The 25,243-nt window shown below is 54.4% G+C and overlaps 7 protein-coding genes and 1 non-coding gene across 8 annotated transcripts; 3 read left to right on the forward strand and 5 right to left on the reverse strand.

Moving 5' to 3' along the window:
- Positions 1 to 1,957: 1,957 nt before the first annotated feature.
- B0T26DRAFT_682108 (uncharacterized protein) lies at positions 1,958 to 2,427 on the forward strand (the record flags this gene model as incomplete). Its single annotated transcript, XM_060440721.1, has 3 exons — positions 1,958 to 2,046; positions 2,113 to 2,255; positions 2,318 to 2,427. The coding sequence occupies 3 exons, from the start codon at positions 1,958 to 1,960 to the stop codon at positions 2,425 to 2,427; spliced, it is 342 nt and encodes a 113-aa protein (XP_060289693.1).
- Positions 2,428 to 4,568: 2,141 nt separating this feature from the next.
- On the forward strand, positions 4,569 to 7,999 carry B0T26DRAFT_539138 (Rad4 transglutaminase-like domain-containing protein). Its single transcript, XM_060435563.1, has one exon. It carries the CDS (start codon positions 4,802 to 4,804, stop codon positions 7,874 to 7,876), a length of 3,075 nt encoding a protein of 1,024 aa, XP_060289694.1. The 5' UTR covers positions 4,569 to 4,801; the 3' UTR covers positions 7,877 to 7,999.
- Positions 8,000 to 9,866: 1,867 nt separating this feature from the next.
- Positions 9,867 to 10,206, reverse strand: B0T26DRAFT_735605 (uncharacterized protein). Its single transcript, XM_060443252.1, has one exon. The coding sequence runs from the start codon at positions 10,049 to 10,051 to the stop codon at positions 9,872 to 9,874; it is 180 nt and encodes a 59-aa protein (XP_060289695.1). The 5' UTR covers positions 10,052 to 10,206; the 3' UTR covers positions 9,867 to 9,871.
- A 385-nt stretch (positions 10,207 to 10,591) lies between these two features.
- B0T26DRAFT_744932 (uncharacterized protein) lies at positions 10,592 to 12,795 on the forward strand (the record flags this gene model as incomplete). The annotated part of the gene is made up of 4 exons (XM_060444478.1): positions 10,592 to 10,866; positions 11,024 to 11,874; positions 11,921 to 12,249; positions 12,559 to 12,795. The coding sequence occupies 4 exons, from the start codon at positions 10,592 to 10,594 to the stop codon at positions 12,793 to 12,795; spliced, it is 1,692 nt and encodes a 563-aa protein (XP_060289696.1).
- A 1,268-nt stretch (positions 12,796 to 14,063) lies between these two features.
- Positions 14,064 to 15,043, reverse strand: B0T26DRAFT_735607 (uncharacterized protein). Its single transcript, XM_060443253.1, has 2 exons — positions 14,787 to 15,043; positions 14,064 to 14,670 (listed from the first exon to the last, which is right to left on the reverse strand). Exons 1-2 carry the CDS (start codon positions 14,927 to 14,929, stop codon positions 14,397 to 14,399), a joined length of 417 nt encoding a protein of 138 aa, XP_060289697.1. The 5' UTR covers positions 14,930 to 15,043; the 3' UTR covers positions 14,064 to 14,396.
- Positions 15,044 to 18,295: 3,252 nt separating this feature from the next.
- On the reverse strand, positions 18,296 to 19,857 carry B0T26DRAFT_841019 (uncharacterized protein). The gene is made up of 2 exons (XM_060447547.1): positions 19,403 to 19,857; positions 18,296 to 19,317 (listed from the first exon to the last, which is right to left on the reverse strand). The coding sequence occupies exons 1-2, from the start codon at positions 19,439 to 19,441 to the stop codon at positions 18,454 to 18,456; spliced, it is 903 nt and encodes a 300-aa protein (XP_060289698.1). The 5' UTR covers positions 19,442 to 19,857; the 3' UTR covers positions 18,296 to 18,453.
- A 2,630-nt stretch (positions 19,858 to 22,487) lies between these two features.
- On the reverse strand, positions 22,488 to 22,569 carry B0T26DRAFT_t277. Its single transcript has one exon. It is a non-coding gene; the product is annotated as a tRNA-Ser (tRNA).
- Positions 22,570 to 23,137: 568 nt separating this feature from the next.
- Positions 23,138 to 24,636, reverse strand: B0T26DRAFT_744937 (uncharacterized protein; the record flags this gene model as incomplete). The annotated part of the gene is made up of 2 exons (XM_060444479.1): positions 23,138 to 24,082; positions 24,178 to 24,636. The coding sequence occupies 2 exons, from the start codon at positions 24,634 to 24,636 to the stop codon at positions 23,138 to 23,140; spliced, it is 1,404 nt and encodes a 467-aa protein (XP_060289699.1).
- Between the last annotated feature and the right edge of the window lie 607 nt (positions 24,637 to 25,243).

Raw genomic sequence — 25,243 nt, forward strand, 5'->3', positions numbered from 1 at the left:
CCTTACCGCTCTGTGGGGGTCTTCTGGACATCAAGAGGAGGCTGTCACGGATTGCCGACACACCAACAGACAAAACAGACGCCTGTTGTCTGACAGCTCGGGGCAACAGCAGCTATATCGTCGCAACCCTCACCACAGAAACCAGGCCCTCGCAGTGACCCTGAAGAAGTTTTCTGGCCGCTGCGGTGCGCTTGCATATCAGACCAAGAGACCCGTTGTTGAAAGTTTTAACATATTTTTGACTCCCGTGCTAGGCCGCTTGTCTCTGGGATGGGGGCTAGCTTAGGCTTGTGCCGGGGGCGGGCACGCCAAGTTTATAGACTTCAAGATCCAGAACATCGTTGGTTCGGGAGGTGCCGTGGACGGCAAAGCCGAGTTTACGGATTTCAAGATTCAGAACCATGGCACGAATGTGGCGATGTCAGGCCATACAACAGGCCATATGCCGACTCGTAACCTAGCCCCTCATCGCCCTGACCTGGGTGTCCACCGAGGACCCAGTCCTCGGGCCATCAAAGGTCTATATAAACCCGGCCGTCTTCAGGATAGAAGACAGACATCTTCTATCTTCATCTCCCTACAAGAACATTGCCGGGGCAGGAGGTGCCGCGGGCGGGCACGCCAAGTTTACCGACTTTAAGATTCAGAACACTGTCGGGCGCGGGCGGCAAGGCGAAGTTCACGAACTTCAAAACTCAGAACATTGCTGGGTCTGGACTCCAGCGGGAAGAGGAGGAGCAGACCTCAAGACCTAGAATATTGCTGGGGCGAGACTGAAGCGGCAGGAGGAGGAGGAGGAGGAGGATCAGAGCCGAGCCGAGTTTACCAACTTCAAGATCCAGAACATCGTTGGATCGAGCGGCCGGGTCACATACAGAAGCGGCGTCCAGCGGCGGCCTCATTCGGCGGAGAGAGCCACCGCCCTGAGCGTACGTCGGTGGCGAACGCTGCTTTCCCTCTTCCTGCCTTTGTGTTCCTATCTTTCTTGACCTGTGCTGCTGCGTGCACACAGACCTCCTAGTCCCTACTACTTTACCGTTGAGATTCGGAGCTGGCATCGGGTTTGGAGGTTACCAGAGCCAGAAGACCTGCTACTCGAGGCGTCCGCTGGCGGCCTCACAATACGTGGGAGAGGTGAAGTGTGCGAGGAGCACATGAGCAGGAAATGCGTGGTGGATTGCTTGAATCTAAGCTATCTGAGCGCAGGCGGGAAATCTATGGTGGCGGTTATCCGAGCCAGAAGACCTTCTACTCAAGTTGGTCCTCCTAGTTAATCATACACGGAAGCTTATTTTCGAGCTTGCTGGCGGGAAAGTGTCACTGTTTTTGAAAGTGTATCTTGTTATCCCTCGTGTTTATTACCGTAGTCCTAGCAAAGCAGTGCTGAAGAAACTCGATGATATCTCTATATTTGAAATATGTGAAACGAGGGAGTGCAGTGACTATATTGATTTCATTGCAAATATCTTCCCAACGGACATGCATCCAACCCGGCAGCCAGGAAAATTTTAGTTAGAGCTAATGACAGGGTACTTGCTGTCGGTACCGATACATGAACAGTACCGTTGCTTAGCGAGCTACCTGGGGTTCTTTCACACTGTACCGTACTTGGCCGTATTGACGGGAACTGGAATTTCTTAAGTTGCCTCTCCTTGCCTTAGGCCTAAGTCCTCGGCCCTTCCTAGCTGCAGGCCTTAACCTGCAGCCCTACTCTCCCCAATTGGGACTAGCGTAGTTGCCCTCTCGCTACCATAAAACCACCGCCTAAAGGACTCGCAGGCTTTTTCTTTTCCTTTTCCTTTCTTTAGCTCAGTTACCTACGAAAATAGCTATTCCTTACTTGCAGCTCTGCCTCCTATATATGCCTGCCTTTATAACGGCCGCCACGCATCTAGGACGATACGCCAACTTACCAGCCACGGCCGACACCTAAGAGATCCTGGATGCGATCCAAGGCATGGAAATCCGGCTTGGTGCCCGCATCGGCGACGTAGAGGCTCGGCTTAGTGCCCGCATCGACCGGTTAGAGACACGTATAGTGGTCGCGTAAGCGCGTTAATTCTCCTGATTTTCAAGTACCTTAGAGTCTTATAGCTAATAATCTCGCGATAGCGATCAAAACGGCGTTGCACGGCAGCAAAACGGCCTCCTCGTCACTACTAAAGAATTCCCGCTCGAGACGTTACACTCCGTCCTAACCGGCAGCCCGATTCCGGACTTCCCCGCCCAGTTGGCTGACATCGACCAACTAACTGGTAGGTAGCTAGTGAGCGGTATCCGATTTGACATATTGAGGCATACTAAACGTGGAACATAGATACGCAGGCGGATATTATCCTGCGTCAACTAGGCGCTCCAATGCAAGCGGGCATTCAAGAAAAACGGAAGCCTATCAGGGCCTTCTGTGGCGTCAGGCCCGCCTTCTGAGGTAATTAGGGACCATCAACCCAACTGCGATCAAGGACGTAGGGTAAGGCCTGAACGAGACGGCAAGGAGGTGATGTAGGTGACTGGGGGTTGGTGAGGGCAACTTTTGCGTATTTTGCGTAAAACAACGGGAGCTACTGAAGGGTCCTGGGAGGTAGCTTAGTTGATGTGCTGGGTGTAGACTTCGCGGGCTAGTCGTGAGATGTCCAGTTGATGAGAACGGAAGTTTTTATGAATTCGAGGACCCCCCATTTAGGTAACACTCGATAGGTAAATCAATGAGGGAAAGTACATGCTTGTCGTCCAAAAAACAGTTCTTTTACAACGCCAAAATCCGACGTTGGAGCCAGGCAAGCAGGTACGTGCCGACCCCCCTAAATCGACCGTAGACTTCTGGTAATTCGACGGACTCTGGCCGTTTCTGGGAGGGCGCCTGCGGGCAAGCCCCACCATGGTTTTGCAGTACGAATCTCGCCACAGTCCTCTCTAGAAAATCTAGACCAAGGTGCAGATTAAAGGTCGGGGCTGCAATTTAATTGGAACAAAATCGGCCTGGAGGCAGGGCGAGGCGGGTCAGCGCACGGGCTAAATTCGACCAGTCAAAAGGGGCAGCCCAGCAGCGACACAGATATTCCCACGAGGGAGTGCACACCCTTATTTTTGGAGGTAGTTGGGTGCGTAGGCATGCTAGCATGGTAGGCGGACAAAGTGTGTACTATGTAGTAGGCAACTTGAAGGTGGGCAGATAAGGTGGGCTGGTAAAGCGAAGACCCACCAAAGCTCCGACTCAGGCTGCAACTCCGCTCCCAGATTCGTATCCGACACCTACCATAGTGAACAACGTTGGCAGATCCCTTGAGTACCTGCGGACCGTACTCTCGGCACCGACTCTGTTTTTCGGCCTCCGCACCAGGTACTTAGCGAATGACTTGCAAGACCCCTGTTGTCCCAACTCGGCGTGAGCAAAAGGGGCTTCTAGTCTGGTGTATTTGGCAGCGATGCGTAGAAAGCGATTCATCGTCGTTGGCTGTGAACTATATTCACCTTCGTGTTATCGGAGTGTCTTGGTCGAATAGGATGTCGCTTGTTTCCTCGGTCCCAGTAATTCTGAAGTTCCTCACAGGTAAGCGGCGGGGCTTCCGGTGTCTCTAGCGCCGCAAGCTGCGCTTGGATGCGAGCAATCTGAGCAGGGTCCACGCTCCCCATTGGCTCACGGGTCACTGTAAGCAACTTTTAGGGCAATAGGTAGATAGGTTGGGGCGCGGCGCCCTACAGAACGTACCAAAACAAGGGACAAAACTCGTAGGTTCGGCTCCGCTACGGCGTTACTTCCCTGAATAAAGTCTACACCGTCTCTGATTAAGAGTGTGATCTTTTTCCCAGAAAGAGGCTCGGAAGGCTAGCGCCAGAAATGACGGTACCTCGAAGAAAGTGGGCTAATATTTTTTACCAAAGTCACTCTTACCTTGTACCCTTCATTTTATTGTTAAGGAGTTCTGGGATTTGAAAAATTCGGAAAGAGTCACGTGGTCTGCACCATTTCCTATTGGTCCAAAGAATTTAAGCGAGCAAAAGTGGCTCGTGCGGGAGCCAGGATTTTCCCGGGCCAAAATAGGTCCGGAACCTTTCTGGGCCTCTTTTGGTGCACGTCTTTACCGAGAGGGCCCGACTCCAGAAAGCCAACAAGAATTGGGGTTAAATTCGTAGAGGGTACCCCACCCTAGGAGGGTGGCTCTAATAGCCGCGTACTGTCATTTCTGGGGATAGATTTCAGGGTGGTTTTTCTGGAAAAAAGATCACACCCTAAAGCACACTCTCGCGATAATATAACACGTCTCGAAGCTGGTCTCGGAAATTTGCAGCGCAGGAGACACGGCGGCATGGCCGACGTAAATACCTTGCCATTCTTGCTTCTCCTGCCCGGAGCCCTGGATCCTGGCGCACTTCGCCGGGAACGAGCGCTTCAGCTGTGTCACAGCAGTGTGGGCGCTGTGTGCATCAGTAGGCTTCAAGAGGTGCAAATGCCCTCCAAAAATGTACTTATCGAGGGTGTTTTGAGGTGCCGTTTTTGGTAGCTTGGACCTGCCAGCCGGCCAATGTCGGCACCCCAAAACACCCTCGATAAGTACATTTTTGGAGGGCATTTGTACCTTTTGAAGTCTACTGCATACATATAGTACATTACTCATTAAGACCTGCTCTACTTAGCCTGCGTCCAGGCTGATGACGATTTGAAGAACCCTGAAGGCCATCTGTTCTAGGCGCCGACCGTTCTACGCGAAAGAACAACAAGATCGTCCAAAACCCAAGAGGCAGCGGCGAAGTAACAAAATGTCGAAAACTCCAATTCAGCACGACCCAGCCTGCATCTGAAATGCCTCCACATGTCCCCCGGAAACGTGTCCGCGATCGATCCCCACCAGCCCCGGACATAACCAAGCAGCAGCAGAAGGGGAAAGCAGGGGCCGGCGCCTTTGTTCCGCCGCGCAAGCCAACGCTGTTCGAAGATCTCGATGCCAATTCCACCCCGCGGTCATCCACCCGCAATGGCTCGACGGCGCAGCAAATCGACGACAGCCAAGACGGCGAGAGCTCTTTGACGTCCTTGTCAGATGCGGATTTTGGGGACAATCCGCCCGCCAAAAGGCAAAAGCTCTCTCAGACCGCCAAAGAGGGAGAGGCGAATGACGATGCCGGCGACGATGACGATGACGACGAGGATGAGGACATCGAATTCGAAGACGTACTGATACCCCAGGACGCCATCCCGAATCGCCCTCTTCCAACAGGCAACCTAGAACTGATCTTGACGAGGGACACGAGGATATCGCTAGAGAATGCGCTAGGGAAGAAGGGCCCGTCAAAGCTAGAACGGAAGATCCGCATTGCTACGCACTGTGTGCACGTTCAACTTTTGCTGTGGCATAATGCGATCCGCAATTCTTGGCTATGCGACCCAGAGGTCCAGGGAATACTGCTCTCGCACATACCACCGAGGCTGTGGGACGAGGTTGACAGGTGGAGGCGCAACAGCGGGCTGGACAATCATGAAGAGACGCCCAAGAAAGGCGCCAGCCCGAAGCCGACTACCAAAGCAAAGAGGCAGAAGGGAAAGGGCAACGCAGAAGACCCGCCGTCTCGGGACTGGGGAGAGGCGGCCAAGCGCCTAGAAAAAGGCGTCGTTGACATGAGCCACGGAGACCCCCTTTTCCGCCTGATGAAGGCACTTTCAGCGTGGTGGAAGCAACGCTTTTACATCACCGCGCCTGGCTTGCGAAAGTGCGGATACATGTCTCTGGAGAGACTGGACCGTTTGACAAAAGAGTTCAAGCAGGAGGGTCATGATCCGTCAAAGTTTGGAGAGCGTATTCAGGGCTTGGACGAGTTCAGGAAGCGCGCACAGGAATGTGCCGGTAGCCGGGATGTTGGAGCACAGCTATTCACAGCTCTTTTAAGAGCTCTAGGTATGGAGGCCCGAATGGTCGCCAGCCTCCAGACATTGGGTTATGGGTGGAACAGACTCGAAGAGGCAGACCCTGAGAAGGGCCCTAACGCGTCGGGCCATACTCTGCAGAAGGATACGAGTGCCCTTCACGAAAACGGCCCTAGCTTGAAGCCAAAACCTGCTCGATCGGCCAAACCTGCCGCCACTAGTCGACCGAGCCGCGCGACCAAGAGAAAACAGGACGAGTCGGACTCTGAACTTCTTACGGATCTCGAAGACAGCGATGATGACTCTGTTATTGACCTACCTCCTCCACCACCAAAGAGAGGGAAAGCCTACGACTTCGACCTCGATTTCCCCAATTACTGGACCGAAGTTTTGTCTCCGGCCACACACAAATACCTCTCGGTCGACGCTATTGTCAAATCCGTGATCGGGACTAACAGGGGACTGGTGGAATCGCTGGAGCCTCGCGGTAGCAAGGCGGACAAGGCGAAACAGATGATGGCATATGTCATAGGGTTCTCACAAGACGGCACTGCCAAGGACATCACTGTCCGCTATCTGAAACGGCAGACCCTGCCTGGCCGCACCAAGGGCATGCGGGTTCCCATCGAAAAGGTGCCCATATACAACCGGCACGGCAAAGTGAAGCGCTATGATATGTTTGACTGGTTCAAAACGGCCATGGCCGGTTATGTCAGGGGAGGAAAGGACCACGCCATCACTGAAGTGGATGAGGAGGAGGACTCCACCGACCTCAAGCCGAATAAACCCGAGAAGAAGGAGGTGAAGGAGGGAGAGGAGACACTACAGTACTACAAGCAGTCCAAAGACTTCGCACTCGAACGGCATCTCAAGCGCGAAGAAGCGCTGCTCCCAAATGCGAAACCAGTCAAGACGTTTAAGCACAAGGCCAAGACCGCCGCGTCGCAAGAGGAGCCTGTTTATTCGCGTAAAGATGTCGTCCAGGTGAAGAGTGCCGAAACATGGCACAAGCAGGGCCGAGCGCCAACTCCTGGCGAACAACCCCTGAAGAGAGTCCCCTACCGAGCAGCCACTACCAATCGACGGCGCGAGATTGCCGAGGCCGAGGCCGCCACCGGGGGGAAGGTGTTGCAAGGCCTCTACAGCTTCGAGCAGACGGAATGGATCATCCCACCGCCGATCCAGAATGGCATAATCCCCAAGAACGGATACGGCAACATCGATCTGTTCGTTGAGCACATGTGCCCTGAGGGCGCCGTACACGTCCCGTACCAAGGTACCATGAGGGTGTGCAAGCGGCTGGGGATCGACTACGCAGAAGCTGTCGTGGACTTTGAGTTTGGCAACCGGATGGCCGTCCCGGTTATCCAGGGCGTGGTCGTCGCCGAGGAGTACCACGACACCGTCATGGAAGAGCTCGCCAAAGACGAAGCAGAGAGGATCAGGAAGGAGGACGAGAAGCGTAGGAAAGCGGCCTTGGCCAAGTGGCGGAAATTCCTGATGGGCCTGCGCATCGTGGAGCGGATCAAAAAAGACCACGGCCACATCGAGGACGGCACCAGCGTCTTTGGACGCCACGGCCGCGGCCAAGCGGCAGACGAAGACCAAGAAACGCCAGACACAGGGCAGGAGGACGACGACATGGGCGGTGGCGGCGGCGGCGGCGGTTTTCTCCTAGACGGCTACGAAGGCGACGAAGAAGCGGCGGGCAAGCTGACCTCGGGCTTCTTCCCGGTCGCAGATGACGACGCCGAGGACTCGCTTCAGGTCGAGGCTGTTTATTATGAGCCGGACATCGGGCGGCTGCCCGCGCCGTCTTCGCCGGAGCCACCGCCGTCGCCTCCACTAGAGCCACCGTCTGGCACTTCCAAGCGCAAGTCGGTGATGAGTACCAAGCCCAAGCGGCAGGCAGCCGGCAAGGCAAAGGCGTCATCGTCCCGGCGGAGGAGGAGGCGGGATGTGCCTTGGAGCGAAAGCGACGACGATGATTCTTACCAGGAATCTGGCAGCGATTAGAGCGGGGTCTTGATTTGCTCGCTTATGCGGGAGTTATGATATGTCGTCTGGAGGGCTCCCCCAGGCTGAGCAGTACTAGATTTGCAATGCATTCTACAACCGATGTGGCCGCGGGTGTTTGGCCACATAATTGGCGTCATGCTTCCAGGTTTGTGGATGGGATGTTTAGATGGGATATCTGGATAGGATGTCTAGATGGGATGTCTGGAGTTTTGAGACTTGGCTAGGGAAAACCTAGAAAGGTTATTAGAGGCCGATGCCCGAGTAGGTTGCATCGTTGCATCGAGATTGGCATCCCATTGTTTGTTTAATTACGAGCGGAAAGCCACAACATTTTTCTCGGAATAGGTTCAACCAGTTGCGCTTTGGTTTATTTTGTGGATGTTGTTTACTTCCTAGTCCGTCCCCCCTTTCGAGTAGTCGGAGCTCCCTCGACTGGTCTTGTATATCCGCCACCGGCGCATCCACGTAAGTATACGGAGTGCCTTGCACCACTTTTACGGGGATATATATAAGAGAAAAATAAAGTCGAATTTTTTTCTGCCTGCGAACAAACCAAGGAACCTTTAGCGTGAACTTTGGCATTTGATGTGTCTGGCTTAGATGAGTTTGGCTTAGTAACATCCCAGCCGCTGCAGCGCCAGGCATGTGCGGCTCCATTTAAGCACTGCATGGATGTTGTGCAGTCAATTCCCCAATGCTTGTTGGCGAGGAACTTTCCATGCCTCGATAGCTCAGGCTCGCCCAAAATTTCATTGGCTGAGAGAGATAATAGCTTCTAGAATTCCTATTCTAGAATCTCAGAGGCCTATCTCGCCTATATAAATACCTTTCAAAGGCTGTTCTGGCTGGTTCATTTGGTATCATCGTGATTCTTCTCGAGTACCCCGCTAACAACCATTAGGCTGTATTTTAAATACGGTGTTACATACGGTACGGCCGACAGTACATGATCGGCACCGGGTTTCCTCCAAACAAAGCTTTATTTGACGAGTTGTGGATTCTATCTGGAGCAAGTAAATGGCGTTTGTCTTTCCTTCCACCAAGTAAATCATTGGAGCATCACGTGGAAATGCGGCTGCCCCAAGTGTTTCCACGACTGAAATGACAAGTTCCCATTGAGAATATTCCATCTACCTACGTACGGAGGGAGGGACTCAGGTCCACTAATTCCGTGGCGCTGCACACGACTCAGCTGTCGGTGCGCTCACCGAGCCAATAACGAAGGGGATTGGGTCCGTGGGCACGGGGAGCGTTAGGTTTTGGGACTTGGGGGACCTTAGTGTATGGCCTGTGCGCTTGCTTGAGCCTTTGTCCGCGATTTCCTCCAGAGTCGGACGGACCTCATCGAATCTTTTGCTGCTGGACTCTCTCCGCCGAGGCTCGATTGAGGATGTCAGGCGACTGGCTGTGAAGATAGTGTTTTGTCCTTGGTCCTCGCACATGAGCTGCCCATGACTAGTCCGACGCAGCTTGCAGAATTGAGGCCGGCCTGCCTTCCCAGGCTGTGTGCGCGCGGGCGCTGGCAGCAGCCCCGCTAGCTCCTCACCTCACCATTACTCGTTGCCCAGCGATTCTATTCGGCTACCGCAGGCACTAACGGGTGTTAGCTAGCCAGCCCTGGCTCGTGACTTTTCGGCCCTCAGCTCGCTAGGTGCCCCTCGACGACTACCTCGACCTTGCTACACGCCCGAAACCCAAACGTGAGCGATATCTTGTTGGAGAAAGGCTCTTTCTTCTTCTTCTATTTATTCTTTAATTTCTAGCGAGCCAGCTTCGCATCCTCTCGCCAACTGCACCGACTGACTGCCCCGCCCACGCCGCTGCCGGTCCGCCGTCTCCAGTGCATCCATGGACGGCGACGACCAATGTATTTTTGGGGCCGAGCCTGGCCTTTTAGGCTTCATGGGTGGCTTGCAAAAGTGAGTCTGGAACTTCTCTACCTTTTTTACCTTTGCGTGCCATTGAGCCCATCTCCTTCCCCCGGCCATGCTCTTAGGAAGCCGACAAGGTTTTCTCCCTGCCGTTGAGTTGCCTTCGGGCGAGGCCGTGGCCAACAAGTGTTGGCCGAGCTCGGCCGTCGACGACTGCACTGCGCGCAGACTGCCGCAGCTCGGAAAATCGAGAATTCGGTGTGCTGCACCCGCAGCCCCGAGAAGACGAGGCCTGTTTCATTTCTCGCCCTGTATCCTCGTTTCCTGCTCCAACGGTTCAGCGCGGTTCCTTCACATTTTGGTTTCGACCTTTTTGTTCGGTCGCCTCGCCAGAGGAGCAACAGCGTGGGTGGTGTGCCGCCTTGACTATGCCTCGGCGCGTGGACGCTGCACCCCTCGTTGATACTAGTCCAGCTTCTGTTTGCTGTTCGGGCAACAGCTTCTGTTCTCTGTCCTGCTCTCTGCAAAGCTACAGGCTGCTCAAACTCCCCTCCAAAGGCCTGCCTGTCCTCACTTTAGCCTTGTTCCTCTCCTCAATCTGCGAACCCAGACAGCCGCAACCTTCCCAACTAGAAAAGACAATCTCGCAACCAGCGTGCGGGCCTTTGGTCACATGGGTGGCATCTTCTCTCGTTCTCCGTGGGCTACCTTAAAAAAGGGTGTAAGGCGGCTCACGAAATGCAGGCGGAAGGAGTACGGCCATGTTATTCTAGGCGCCCCAGAGCCCCTAAAACGCAATTGATACCGACAGGTTCTAACGAGTTACTCTAGTGCGCAAAACATGGAGCAATTTGAGCCCCCCAAAGCTCATCTTGAGCACGTCAGCAACGATCTGCAGCTGGAGTGTGAGAGTGCGGTTCTGAGCTGTTTCCCAGACATGTGCCCAGACCATCTGAAGGAACTCGCTGCCCAGTACCAGTGGGAACATGCCCAACTTATCACTGCCGTTCTGGATTCTATGGAAAGGGGTATCTCGTATCCGAAGCGGGCCAAGTTGCTCAAACGAAAGCGCAACGTGGAGGAGAAAAAGGACGACTCTGGAGGTGCCGAGAAACGGTTCGTGAACCGTGCGCCGGGAGATCTCATCATCAATCACCACTCCCACTACCTAAGAGTATATCGCCAGGTCACGTAAGTGGAAGGCTCTGAAGCATTCGCCCCATACCGTCCTGCCCCAGAGCCATCTCATACTAACCCAGCCACGCGCCAATAGCAAGAAATTGCTCACGGTCGAGTTCCCCTTCATTTATGTACACGACCTGCAGAAGGTTCTCAAAGAGAAAAATGAGTACCTTTTCCAAACTTACATGGCCTTGGATACCGCCTACGCAGACGGAGAGGCGAACTCGCCGTTTGCACCCAAGAAAGTCCCAACCAAGCCGCTTGATATAGAGGTAGAGTTTCTAGGGATGGAACGGCATCCAGCCTATAAGGACGCCCTAGCCGAATTTCACGCTGCGCAAAAGATTTGCCAAGACAAGGCCGCCATACGAGCAGATAAAAGCCGCCAGGAGCAAGAGGAACTCGATAATATCAATCGAGCAAAAGCAGGAGGAACAATGTCCGAGTGTGGGTGTTGTTTTGACGAATTTCCTCTGAACAGAATGGTTCACTGCAATGGCGATGAGATTCACTGGTTCTGCCGCGGCTGCACGAAGCGAATGGCGGAGACCGAGGTTGGCCTTTCCAAATATCACCTCGCGTGCATGTCCATGGACGGCTGCACGGGGGGCTTCTCGCGGGATCAGAGGGAGATATTCTTGACTAAGGACCTGGCAGCTGCCTTGGAGCGGATTGAGCAGGAGGCCATTCTACGCATGGCGGGTATTGAGAACCTCGAGACATGCCCCTTTTGCCCTTATGCGGCCGAATATCCTCCGGTGGAGGAGAACAAGGAGTTCAAGTGCGACAATCCCCAATGCGAAGTGGTAAGCTGCCGGCTGTGTCGGCAAGTGACCCACATACCCAAGACCTGCGAAGAGGTAGTACGGGAGGGGGGCCACAGTGCTCGACGCCAAATAGAAGAGGCCATGTCGAAGGCCATGATCCGCACATGTAACAAATGTGAGAGCAACGACCCCCCCTCGCTTCATTGACTGACTACAGCTAGGCAACACACCATTCATCAAGGAGAATGGATGCAACAAGATGATGTGCACACGCAACGGATGTAGAAATATCCAGTGCTACGTCTGCTCAGAGTCGTGTGACTACCGCCATTTTGACGATCAAAATAGGGGTGGGAGATTAGGCAACTGTCCCCTGTTTGATAGCGTCGAGAAGCGGCATGCGGACGAGGTTCGGGCAGCTGAGGAGAAAGCTCGGAAACAAGCCACCGAGAAAAACCCGCACGTCAAAGCCGAACTTTTCGAGATCAAGTTCTCTGACGCCGTGTTGGAAGACGAGAAGCGCCGCCAGAATCTTGGCCGAGCTGCGGCTGTCATTCCTCCACACAACTTCATACATCATGTCATACATCGTCACCCATATGCCGTCGTCCCACCCACCGTCCCCCCTCAAACCCCCCTGCAGAAAGCACAGCCGGCACACCCTGCAATTGGCGCGGTCCCAATTTCCCCATTGCCACACGGTATGTTTGAGGGTTTAAATTCCTTCGAGGCAGCCGGTTCGTGTCGTACTAATTATCATCTTTGTCGCTAGTTCACTACCATAGGCCGGTGCCAGAAGCCCCGCCATCCCCCAAAATTGCTGGCGAATTTGAGCATCTCCAAAACTTCCAACCTGCAGTCCACCAAGTGCCGCGAAGGCAGAAGGCTCAACAACCGGTACCGCAAGTACAGCATATCGCTCAACAGCAAGGACAGGATGTCGCTCAACAGCAAGGACAGAATGTCGCTCAACACGTCGAGGACATCCATCGACAAGTTCGAAACCGCATTCGTCAACGAGTTCGAGACGACCGGACGCTCCAGAATGTCATGCGTGTGGCAGAAGCAGTACCTGCCAGGCAACGACCCGAGATAGTTCGGCGCCGTTTTGGCCAGGCGCTAGCGGCGCTTGCCCCCGGCGAGCGCCGCAGGGCCGTGGTGGATCACCTTGAAGCAGGAGGACTGGAGGCATTGCGGCCTCCTGCTGGCTTGGATCAACTGGAGCCACTTGAGGACATGAGTGACATTCTGGACGGCCGTATTAATGGGCTTGGCCCTCCACTCAACGATGGAGGACATGACCGTTTCGCCTATGACCGTTTCGCCTATCCGTTTCCTCATGCTGCTCGTCACGCAGCAGAGCTCAATCCAGCCAACTACCTTTCTTTCGTTGGCCTGCCTCCTCTACTGAACCACCTGGACATGGATCCTGCAAACCCCTTTGGTCCCTTTCCCCCTCAGCCTGAACCAGGCAAAGCTGGCAACGCTAGACAGCGCAACCGGGTGAGAGACCTAGCAGATGGCAGAGGGCCCGGAGATTTCGACGTCAATGACTTGACAAGCGATAGTGTCAGACCCCAACCCCGGTACGCCTCTCCGTACCAACGAGACCTGTCCAATACAGGCCATTCGTACCAAGTGGCTTCTCCGAGGAATAATATGCGTCCTGGCAATGTTGGCGGTGCCGCGTAGGAAGGGGTGCCACCTAAAATCGTAGAGGGAGTATATTGGCTTGAAGAATTTAGCGATTTTAATGCGCAATAACTTCTGTTGTTTGGAGTTGGAACAGTTGCGTGACAAAGGGTGCGTCCTGGGGATAGGAAACACGGTTGGAAACTCGGAAGGCGTCTCTGAACGGCCGGTCGTCGGAACGGGAAACCGCCCACCGCACACTGATCTTTATCCTTTACGGCGTTTTGGTCGGCAAAAGAATTGGGGGTTATGGTTGTCGGGGTTGATATACTAGCTTGGGATTGCATCACGTCATTATTGAGCAGCAGGAGCCATGGTCTCTTTCGGGAATGGCTTGGGGGCATCAAGACAGCTCTTGGTATTGCCTCGTCCAGTCTAGCTGTTGTTAGTATAGCTGTTGTTAGTATTACTTTTGTGACGCTAAATATTGGGCCCATTCTGTTAGTACATGTAATAAAGTGAGGCATCACGGCTTCTGTGAGATATTGGAGGTGTCTGCGTAGATGAGAGCTAGTCGACGATTGCCGCTTGAGCAGAAAGCTCTGGAGCTTGAGGTTGGTGATACGGGCATGAGCCGGGGATGCATCACCTCCCCAGTTTGCAGAGAGCCGGTCCCCCCTTTATTGGGTTCTGTTTGTACATTAACATATATCGATGAGGTGTCAGTTATGTCTGGGCGATATAGCGAAATAGGATTTTAGTAGGACAATCTGTTGGTCCGCGTTTCTATGAGACTGTAGGCTAATTAACCAAGGACGAGTCTTCATCGAGACAGGTCCTGCATGTCGTGAGCGGGGATGGCATGTATCATGGCCTTTTCTAGCCAGTGTGCTACATACAGTATTCGTAGATCGTACATGGCCTAGGCTCCCATCCATGCATCCATCCAGCACCCCGTTTACTCTGAAGATGCTTGCTTGCTAGTACCATCCTTCCGAATTTCTATTTTATTCTTTTCTCACTGTATTCATCTTCCCACTCCCCTCTGCTGGCCGATCGACTGCGCTACCGCGTCCTCCCAAACTTCTCATGCCACTTGCCCCGCACTACCGGCGCCGGCGCCGCCTCCCCCGTCCCCGGCACGAGCTCGATCGTCTCGTGCACCGTCGCGATGGCGTGCAGGCCCATTGCTGGCGACCCGTCTTCGCCTTCGGCGGTTTGTTGCTGCTGCACCGGCGCCAGCAGGATCAGCGCGTTCGACGTGTTCTTCTGCCGCAGCGAGTACGTCTTGTCGGCCGTCTTAAGCAGCGCCGCCGCGGGAGACGAGGTTAGGGTGAGTCTTGGTGCGAGGCGGCTGGGTTAGTGAGGGGGTGGTTTTTTGTTCTGGGGGAATGGGAAGGGGAAGGGAAAGGGATGGGTGAGAGCAGGGTGTGAGAGAGAGAAGGGAAGACATACACCGGTGCATCGCCGCGCTCCAGCAGTTCGGCCAGCTCCGCCGGCAGCTCGAGCAGCTTGTAGCCGACGCCGTCGGGCGCGTACGACAGCGAGATGCCCAGCCCCCCTGCGGCGGCGCTAACTGTTTGGCCTTCGCCTGGCATTTTTTCCCCCCCGTCTAGCGGTTCTCTGTTCTTAGTCAAGCAAGTAGGTGGACAGAGAGGGTACTGGCGCCGGGAGGTTTGCGAGTCGCGAGGCTCGGTTGGATGCGACTGTGGGGTGGCAGCACCTGAACGGGGTAGCTGAAGTGAGTGCCCCGCGGTGGGGTGCGGGGGCGTCAAACCTGGGAGAAGCGGATCCGATCCGTGCGTCCCAGGGTAAGGGTTCCTACCTGGCGACCTTCGGAATTTGCATCTGAGTTGGGACGTTGGGGCCCGCTACCTCCTTACTAATCATTCTCATCACCACTGGAAAAAATTAAAATAAGACCGCTTTTAGCAATGAGACTTACGACCGTTGAGCCGCCACCACATCACCAATGTCTTTCTGTAAGATCGGGTCGATGAGCGGCCTGAACTGAATGAGGCGGCTGTTTAGTTGAATAGATGTTGCACGCGATCGAAGTTTACAGCGCATTAATTGTCTGGTTAAATCAAGTCTAGTAATACACGAATGAAGGCCTTCTTATACTTCAGGAAAAGGACAAAAGAAAACCCTTTTCAGCAAGGGATTCAGCCGTACAGGGGGTATTCGAAGTTCGGCCATACAGGGGTTATTTGAAGTTCAGCCGAACAGGGGGCATGCCGACTACGGCTTCAAATGTGGCTCAAAGTGGCTCAAATCTAGGCGACAATAGAGTATCCAAACTGATCTTCTCAATGATAGATAAAAAAAAATGGCAGTACCTACCTGAGGGATGAACACAAGTATTCTTGCGTCTTGACAGGTTCTTGGTATTTGGATTATTAGTGATAAGGTTGTCTTGTGGGTGACATCAAATTGAATAATGCAGGCAAGGTAGGCAAGGTAGGTACTCAAATGAGTTCGCCATTCACGAACTCGGTCTCGTTTACCCGCTCACATGAGATGCCGGCTTCTTGAAAGCAACATGGCGGCTGGCGATGAACTTGACAGCCTTGGCCGTGTTTTAATTAGGTATATTTGAGCACGGAATAGCTCACTTCCCCATGCAAAGTTCGACTCGACTGAGTTCCTGCCATGAGAGATGACAGAAGGCTCATGCGTTCGGTCCAGGCGGCATCGCCCCTAGAATTGTTGGGGATTAAAAGGGCATTCTGCCTCTTACTCTCTAGACATGGCTTGAACATTGGAGCAAAGGTCAACGAGAAGCTCGAGGACCGCGACAAGCTAGTAAATGCCATAGCCGAATTTGGTGTAGCAGGAGACAAGACGGGCCTCATAACTCGTACAGAGGCGTCGTATGTTTTGCTTTTGTACGTGAGGCAGCTATGAAGGCCTAGGAGCAGCGAAGTATAGACGAGAAATCCCCAAATCAGCCTCCTTCTCCACGTCGCTACCCGCAGGTAGCGAGCACAGGGAAAAAGACAGTGAGCGAGCGGGTGGTTATCAAAAATTAGTTGTGGCACGCCAGAGGCTAACACAAACCATGGGAGCCCACGGAGTGCAATGCAGGCCCCCATAGCCCCCCTGCCAGCCTTCTTGATCGCTAGCAGAGCGCCAGCCTGTCTAGGAAGACGGCCGGCACGCGTGAGTGGGAAAGGAAGAATCGATGGGCGAGGATGAGACAGGCTGAATACTTACAACCCCAGAGGGCTGCTCGTGCATGACTGAAAATTCCCGAGTGGAGCCTTCGTCTCGTCATCGCCGTTGCCTATTCGTTTGTTTTGTTTCCGTTACGCATCTAGAGACGCGAGTTGGCCGACCTAGACAAGGTGCAGGCAGGTGGAGACACGTTAATTATTGTAGGACCTCAGGCAGGCAAGACAACCAGATACCTTGGTTAGATACTTGCACCGCGCAGTTCTTGACAGTCTAGTCAAGTAGCTGCTTAAGTTCTTTCCATTCTCGATGTTCCCTTGAGGTGGTGAAGTACTCGCAAACTGCCCTCAAACCTACCGTGCAGCTAACAATCGCACCCCTACCTAGACTCACTTGCTCATCTAAATACATCAACTGCTTCTTTGACCAGGTTTAGGGAATAGGTTGCCGATGCTGAAAACCTCGAACTTGCCATCAGCCTGCTTAGCGGCAACGGAACCGCATGCAGTCTCTGCGAGATGGCATTCAGTAACACCCTTAGTGCATTTCGCTTTGTGTCGTGAAGCTCTGTATTAGTTCCAAGTACCCGTGTCTCCAACAAGATAGTCATATAACCAGAGAATAATCAGGCTGTGCACCCGAGATCTGAGTTTCCAACGTGGCAGGTCCAGAATGGCAGCAACGAGCCAACAGACTTGAATACACGAAAACCACGAACGAACACACGCCAGTCAGCACTCGAGCACACGGCCTGAAGACAAACATGACATTTTCCCCGCCAGAAAGGACTCGCGCGCCGAGGGCAAGGGAATCACAAGAGAGGGTCTGGGCCGAGGACACGAGCACAAGCCAAGCAGCTTTCCGCGGACAGCTCCTTTCGACAGATCATACTTGGCGTTTGTCGGTCGGAGATATCCACAGCAGTGAGCCCGCACGCCGAGACGACTAGGCAACAGACGTCGTGACAATAAACGAGGGTGGGAGGCTATGTGTGTGGTTTCAATTACTGATCAATACGCGTAACACACCAACGGGACGCTCGCCCGAGGTCCGAGCCGAGCAACGAGGCTGGCTACCTCTCATCCTTTTCTGCAGCCCAAAATCTGAAACGGAGATTGCAAGTGTTGGGTTGGCTTTGGCGCCTGCCTGGCGCCTCGTGCTCGGTTCGGTTATTATGTGATATGTCTCCGAGGGCACGGCATCACACGTTGAATAATAATGTCTCCGAAGCTGTTATAGCTGCAGCAATTTGTCAGCAAGTCGCCGGCCGGCCAGCCATTCAGCCAGCTAACCAAACAACCAATCAAGCCATACAGCAGATGCATGTGCATTACGGAGTAGAACCCCCCACCCCCCCAGTGATTGGCTAGGCCACTTGTTTATCCGTATTCATACTACTTAACTTACTTATCAAGACACCTACTTAATGATGAGTTGGAAAGGGTACCCAATCATCTATCCGGACCTGGGTAAAGCGGCAAGCATAGTAATTAATTAGTGGTCACTTTCAGCTGGGCCATCTCTCCGTCCTTTTCTTTTGTGTCTTGTTCCGCCGAGGCGGCGGAGTCTAGACCAACACACAGCAAGCACGTAGCTGAATGCGAAGGGGGGAATGGAAAAGATCGTAAACGCAGCTAAAAACTGTGGGGCAGAGTTTAATGGCACACTTTGGAGCAGCAGGGCAACAAAAGGAGATGGCGCAGACGGCGCCTGGGCGGACCTCCGAATTCCGTCCAGATTGGGCATTGCGTCGGCGGAGTCCCGCTTAGCTGCAGCTTGTTCAAGCATGTCAAGAAAAAGTTTCTATGATCCATTGGTTTGATTAGGTCTAGTGCAATCCGCATGGTGACTACACGTGTGAGTCGAAACCGTCCTATTCAGCCCAACCAAGCCCCCTCGACACAACTCGGCGAGTAGTCTGCTCGGCCCAGCTCAACCACCACCCTCTCTAGGCAGCGCGGTCGACTATCTCCTGCACCTCCTCGTCGGTCAGCTCCTTGACGCCCAGCAGCTCGTTGTCCAGCTTCTCCTTGTCGAACAGCGACCCGTAGCCGTCGGCGTAGACTGCGACGATGATGAACTTGAACGAGTGCGGGTCCTTGGCCTTCTCGGCCTCGGCCAGCGCCAGGATGTCCGCCGTGTTCGCTTCCTGCACGGTCCAGCCGTCGGGCCCGCCCGTGGTCTTCTGGGCCAGCTCGTAGAGCCTGCGCTGGCTGACGGTCGTCTCTTGGATGTAGACCGGTCGGTTGGCCGTCTCGGCAGGCTTCTTGAGGACGCCGGCGACGCCCTTGGCGATGCCGCCCAGCGTGGTGACGCTGTAGTGGCGGTCGCCGCCGTCGTACAGCGTCACCTGCTTCTTTTTGAGGTTGATCAGGAAGCCCACCTGCACGCCCCAGTCGAGGAACGGCCCGTTGATGACGACCGTGTAGGTGAAGTTGGGGTCGGCCGCCGCCTTCTCCTGGAGCAGCTTCTGCACCGCCACCTTGCTGGCGTAGGCGGGCAGCGCGGCGGCCTTGGGGTGGACCGTGTTCGACCCAAAGTCGGAGGGGATGAAGCGCTTGACGCCCGCCTTTGCGGCCGCCTCGACGAGTGCCACCTGCTGCTTGTGCAGCGCTGCGTTGCCGACCGACGCCACAACGGCGTCTTGGCCCTTCAGGGCCTTGGCGAGGGAGTCGACTGAGTCGTAATCGACGTGTGCGACAGTGACGGAGACGGGAAAGGTGTGGGTGCTACCCTCGCGGGTGAGCACTGTGACTTTGAAGCCGTCCGCGAGGAGCTGCTTGAGAATGACGGAGCCGAGATTGCCCGCGGCCTGTAATTTGGTTTCATGTCAGTCTGCGAGATTCATTTTCAAGTTTAGAACTGACCCAAACAGATCGGGTGGACGCTGCACTTACACCGGCCAAGGCGACCTTGGTGATGGCGTTGCTGCTCATAGTGTCTGTGTGCGAGGCTAGGTAGCTAGGCAAGAGTCAAGTCTAGTAGGCAGAAAGCGAGAATGGTAATTGGGTAGGACTGGGACTGATGTGGTGATGGCAAGAATCAAAAACCAGCCAAGCTCTGGCGTGGGCAAAGGCCCCTTTATAGCTGGGAGCTGGAGGGAGCTTGACGTTGCACGACCCAGCAGGTGGAAGCGGGTTTCGGAACTTGTAGGGGCCGGAGTACAAGGTGACAAGGTGACAAATCGGCAGGTCAGGCTGGAAGGCCTCTCCCGAATCAAACTCCAGCCGCCAACGGCCCTGCTGCCCTGCACCAAATGAGCGGTACTGCGGCTGGGTGGCGCTCTGCATTTCAAGGTGGAGCAATCCATTCAGACCAAGGCGTGCGCAGTGGATTTGGTAAGCGGTGAAACGGGAAGTCGTAGTTGGTGGGCAGTTGGTTATTGTTCAGCTCGGCCGAAGCCTCGGACGTATTCGCTAGGATTAGTCAGGATGAAACGGCCGATTGGGGGCCGCCGTCGTCGGCCGAAGATAAAAGATAAAAGGGCCAACGTTTCACAACAGGCAGCTTGTCCAACGTGTCGGAGCCCGTCGGCATTAGCATGCGCCGCCTTCTCGCGTCTCGGTATCGATCTGGTTGGGGTGCACTGCATCGTTCGGGTAGGCACGTCAGATGTGAGGAAACCCGAAAACATCGAATTGCATAGGTACCTTGGTGGTTGTCATTTACGAAGGGAACGAATAGCGACAAACACTGTAGTTAGAGTTCGGAAAGTCGCTGTTCTGCATGGACGGCGAGCAAATAGATGCGTACTTGCAAATGGTAACCTCATCATAGCAATTGTGGTCATTGCTGAACCTATCTTCTCCTAGCATAATGTCGATTACATCGCCACACGAATTCCGTGCCGATCTTATCGTCATGCACTATGCAGATAGAGCCCCGGATCGATCTACAACTGCCAGGACAGAAGTGCTGGTTACTCTATGGTATCAAGTTGTAGGTAGACCTTCCCGATTAAATCGCGTATGGCTTCGTCCCGGGAATTAGTGCCTTTCTTGGTGCAAGAATTGGGGTTTTGCTGGGCGCGGCCTAAGCGTCTTTCTGCCTACAGTCCGAGTAGGCGTTGCCTATAGTCTGAATAGACTTCCTCCTTTTAAACTTCGAGACCTTCCCCAGGCACCTTCTTTCCCCAGCCACACCAAGACACATTTTCACAACCACACATAACCGCACCAGTCACAAACCCCACCAGACATAAACCCGCCCAAGATGCAGCGGTTTCAGTACTTCTTCCTCTCCGTCTCGTGGGTCGTGTTTTTCGGCCTCATCATTTTCAAGATGGCCGCACACAAGGCCGACGGAGGTAATTTCCAAAATCCAAACACCTGCCCCCACCTTCTCTCGCCTACAGCTGCGTCCCCTCCCCCGATGAATGTCATGATACTAATCTGTGATGCGAAATATAGGAGACCCTGAGCTCCTCAGACTCAGCTTCACCGTGCTGGCCGGAGTCGTTGCGGTTTTTTCGAGCCGCTATTTTCTAGCTGTTTTCAGCCCTATGCCCAACGCTCTTGTATTTTCTACACGTCAAATATCTCCTATTCTCTGCACACTGCTAGCCTTATTGCACCTCGCCAATAACACGAACGGAACAAGACGTGTAAGGGATCAGAGCTGACTTTCCAAGTGTTTGAGTATAGTAAACCAGAAACCCAGAAGGGTCGCACACGATGAAGGCGAGGGCGGTAGTCCACCACCGCCAGCGGTCTGGTCTTAGACCAGCACCCCAGCCGGCCTGGCTGGGGCTGCCATTCCTCGCTCCTTCTAATACTCGGTGCGGCCCCCCGGGGGGGGAGGGGAAGATCTAAGTCTTCTAACATGGGGGCGTTACAACGTCACCGAAAAACAAGCTCGCCTGCCGCCTCCCGCCGCCAACGAATTTCTCTCAGGAATTTGGAAAGATGACGTATTCTCTCGCCGTCAAAAAAAATTCTTCTGAGGATTTGGGGAGATAACATATATCAAGGCGGCGCAGCCTCATCCAAACCACTTCTTTCAAATCCGGTGACAAAAATTCTACATCGCGCCGGAGAAGCTATTGGCCCATAATTACGGCTAGGCTTATACTGAAGGTCAACTGCTGGTGTGCAGACTGGGTCTCGCCTTGGACAAGGAAAAAGAGAGTGAGGATACGATTTGGTCGCGGGCATCGCTGCCATCGTACTGGAGAAGTTATAACCGCTGCAGAGATTTCTCCCCAAGCCGAGGCCTACTCTAGGCACTATTATGAGCGTGGCTAAGAAGCCCAGCCGAGGTGGCATGTCGCGTAGTGGACGAGGAGTCGGGGAGCTAATAATGAATTTCGGTTGCTTTAGGGAGAGACTGTACCATATGCTTGTGATTAACTGTGCGTGTCTGCTTGAACTTTTGCTATCCTAGTGGCTGTTCCACTCGCTTGGTAGCGTTTTTTCGCTGCCGTGTAATTAAACTGGGATGCATAACAGTGCTCTTTGATTATTTGCTTCCTGGGAACGTTTCAAGGAGCCGAGGAGACAGAATCGAAAGAGGAGCCTCGGGGGACTGGTATCATTTTCATGCATTCCGAGCTGAGAATCCTAAGATTACACATAATTATTCAGCTTGAATCGTGGAGCTATGCCCAGTCCTTGTCTCTCTGTATCGCCTGTTTCAAATTTCTACCCAATAAATACAAGAGAGAGCAGTTCCGTCTATTTCCGTACTAAACAAAGCTAGGGAGCTACATGTAAGAATGGTCTAGCTATAGTAAGCGCCACAAAAGTATACAAATAATACACCCACTCGCAACAACCTTGATTCGCTAACAAAGAACAAATCGAACAGGTACATCACCCGCTGCTAGACTCGAACCAGAGAAAGTCTCACTCCTAGCCATCTGAAACCTTCCAAGGGGAGGAATAGAATACTGCAGAGAGAAACTAGAATTCTCTATCCACCCTGGCACACCAAGAAAAGAATCCCCTAGATTCAAAGCAAAAAGTGCAAAAAGAAGATAATAATCGACATTGGCCTGATTTGAACAAACGCCTCCGAAGAGACAAGATTTCTAATCTGGTGCATTAAATCACTCTGCCACAATGTCTTTCCGATTCGTTGCATGACAGGAAGAGCCGGAGCGGGTTCCATGTGGGCAGGGCAGGGCAGGGCCAATGGTAATTGATTGCTGGTGGGAAAGAATGGAACTGCCGTGCCGGGGGTCATGACTCGTGAACCTGGACGACGAGGAAGACGCTAGACGGGGATAGGCCAGAACAAGGGTATGCATGCACCTGGTTGGATAGATACAGAGACATGGGGTGAGGTGACAACGGAAAGTGGCTGGTTATTGACAAGGCCTCGAAGAATATATTGAGCTGTGCCATGTTGGGCACCGGGCAGATCTGACGTTACACTTGGGACTTCTGGGAAAAGCCTCCCTTGGTTAGAAGGGAGGGGGGCACAAGATTGCCAGGTCGCACGACATGCGGCACGCAATGCGCATACGGCTGTTATCCTAGCCAGTCAGCTAGTCAGCCACTCAGTTCTCGTGGGAAAAAAAAACTGCATTGTTTCGTAACTTCGTTTCCAACTCTGCCCCTGAGCTGTCTAAAAGTACCCTTGAGTACCTTGGTCCTTGATTACCAACCAACCCACGACAACAATAACCCTATCTACAGACAGAACCAGCCCGCTATCCTGCGCGCCCACGTCCTTCTGGGCGGCGGCGGCGGCGGCACTATCTCGGCCTTGAGCTTGTCAAAGGCGACGTCAATGTCCTCGGCAAAGATCCACTTCATCATGCTGTTGACGCCCTCGGCCAGCAGGGGCATGTTGTCGTCGAAGGCCCGGCCCTTCATGGCCGGCGTCTGTGCCTGCAGGATGTCGCCCGCTAGCCGGCTCGTCTCCTGCACGCGCTGCGCCCGCGGCAGCCGCACGCGCTGGTACAGCTCCATCCACGACCGTAGGCTTGTCTGGTTGTTGTTGTTGTTGTTGTTGTTGTTGTTGTTGTTGTTGTTGTTGCTGCGGAGCAGGTACTCGGTGAGGGCCTTGGCGATGATGTAGCCGTCCTCGACGGCCTGGCCGGCGCCGGCCTGCTGGTGCGGGACCATGGCGTGGGCGGCGTCGCCCAGCAGGGCCACCTTGCCGCCCATAAAGGTCCAGTCGGGCACGGGGTCGCGGTCGTTGATGCGCCACTTGGACGGGCGGGCGGGCAGCAGCGAGATGACCTTGGTGGCCAGGTCGTCAAACTCGGCAAAGTCGGCCTCGACCTCGGCGCGGTCGCACGTGTTGGTCCAGCTCTCCTTGAGGTCGGGGATGTCCTCCTCAGCCTTGGCGACGCAGGCCACGACGTTGAGCGTCTTGTTGGCGCAGATGGGGTAGGCGACGAGGTGCTTGCCCGGCGACACCCACATGACGGCGTGCGACGGCAGCGGCCACGGCTGCGGCAGCTCCGACATGGGCACCAGCCCGCGGTACAGCACCTTGCCCGAGTACACGGCCTTGTCCTGGATGAACTGCTGCCGGATGGCCGAGTGGATGCCGTCGCACCCGATGACGAGGTCGGCGTCTGTGGATGTGCCGTCTTCGAACTTGACCCGCACGACATGGCCCAGGTCCTGGATTTGATTTTTGTAGTTAGCCTCTCTCCCGTTTCGTTCTCGCCGTCGACCCGATTAGCCTGGAAATGGAAAGGGACATCGGGCTGTCTCACCTCGACGGCCTTGCACCGCTTGGTAGTGTGCAGTTTGGCGGCGCCCCGTTGCTTGACGGCGTCGAGAAAGATCTGAAGCTGATCGGCGCGCGAGACGGCGACGTAGCGGACGCTGCCCTTGTCGTTGGCGGAGACGGTGGTGATCTCGGCGCTGTTGTCGAAGCGGCGGATGGTGAACCAGATGCCGTCGCGGGTGCCCGAGATGGCGTTGGAGGCTTCGCCGAGGCCGATGCGGTGCAGGAGCTTGGTGGCGTTGACGCCGAGCCCCATGCCCGCGCCGTGCTCGCGGTACTCGGTGGCCTGCTCATAGACGTCGACGGTTATGTCCAGGTGGCCGCAGAAGTGGTGCAGGAACAGCGCCGTCGCCAGCCCGCCGATGCCGCCGCCCACGATGCATATGCGGAAGGGCACCGGCGAGGCCGCCTCGGCCTCTTCGGTCTTGATGTCTTCGAGTCCCATGCTTTCTCTTCAAAGCTTCTGTGACTTGTCGTGGTGTCGTAGTGTGTTGCGAGTTTGACTGGACTGGATCTGGACTGCTCACATCTGCACCGCCTTCCTGCGCTCGCACGCCAAGTTAAGGTTCCCCTCTTGTTGGGCAGGTAGGTGTTAGTTATACCTAGGTGTGTTCAGTGTTTGTGTCGCACCCAGTCAAACCCAAACTCCAATGGCTCAGAGAGCGGCGACTTCATGCTCGGTGTGCCGGGACAGAAGAAGCGGGGGAGGCTTTATTACTAGGCCGGTAGGTAACTCTTGGTCTGGGACTGACTAGGTAGGTAGCCTTTTGGTAATAGTCGCCCGGTGGCCGGTGGCCGGTATTGATTACATTGAATACCAGTACTGCCTTTACCTGAATTATTGGGATTGCAGGCTCATGCCGCGCTAGTCGTCTGATGGGACGATCCGTTTGCGTCCACCTCAGTTTCCCCTCCACTGGGGACCATCCAGTGCGTGCGGTGCGTTGGGTTCCGGGCATGGAGATAAACCCGATTCCGGTAAAGCTGGGTCAGGTTGCACGCCGCTTCGTCGCTGTTACTGCTCCATGTCCAATTAGCGCGGATGCAAGGCG

The sequence above is a fragment of the Lasiosphaeria miniovina genome, assembly GCF_030549165.1.
Source record: "Lasiosphaeria miniovina strain SMH2392-1A chromosome Unknown B0T26scaffold_9, whole genome shotgun sequence".
NCBI classification, from domain to species: Eukaryota; Fungi; Ascomycota; class Sordariomycetes; order Sordariales; family Lasiosphaeriaceae; genus Lasiosphaeria; species Lasiosphaeria miniovina.

Bases quoted from the DNA above. Each gene is read 5' to 3' on its own strand.
- B0T26DRAFT_841019 (XM_060447547.1), bottom strand. From the start codon at position 19,441: ATGAGCAGCAACGCCATCACCAAGGTCGCCTTGGCCGGT. The intron at 19,318-19,402 runs GTAAGTGCAGCG...ACCAAATTACAG, and splicing joins CCAAGGTCGCCTTGGCCGGT to GCCGCGGGCAATCTCGGCTC.
- B0T26DRAFT_539138 (XM_060435563.1), top strand. From the start codon at position 4,802: ATGCCTCCACATGTCCCCCGGAAACGTGTCCGCGATCGATCCCCACCA.
- B0T26DRAFT_735607 (XM_060443253.1), bottom strand. From the start codon at position 14,929: ATGCCAGGCGAAGGCCAAACAGTTAGCGCCGCCGCAGGGGGGCTGGGC. The intron at 14,671-14,786 runs GTATGTCTTCCC...CCTCGCACCAAG, and splicing joins GAGCGCGGCGATGCACCGGT to ACTCACCCTAACCTCGTCTC.
- B0T26DRAFT_735605 (XM_060443252.1), bottom strand. From the start codon at position 10,051: ATGAAACAGGCCTCGTCTTCTCGGGGCTGCGGGTGCAGCACACCGAAT.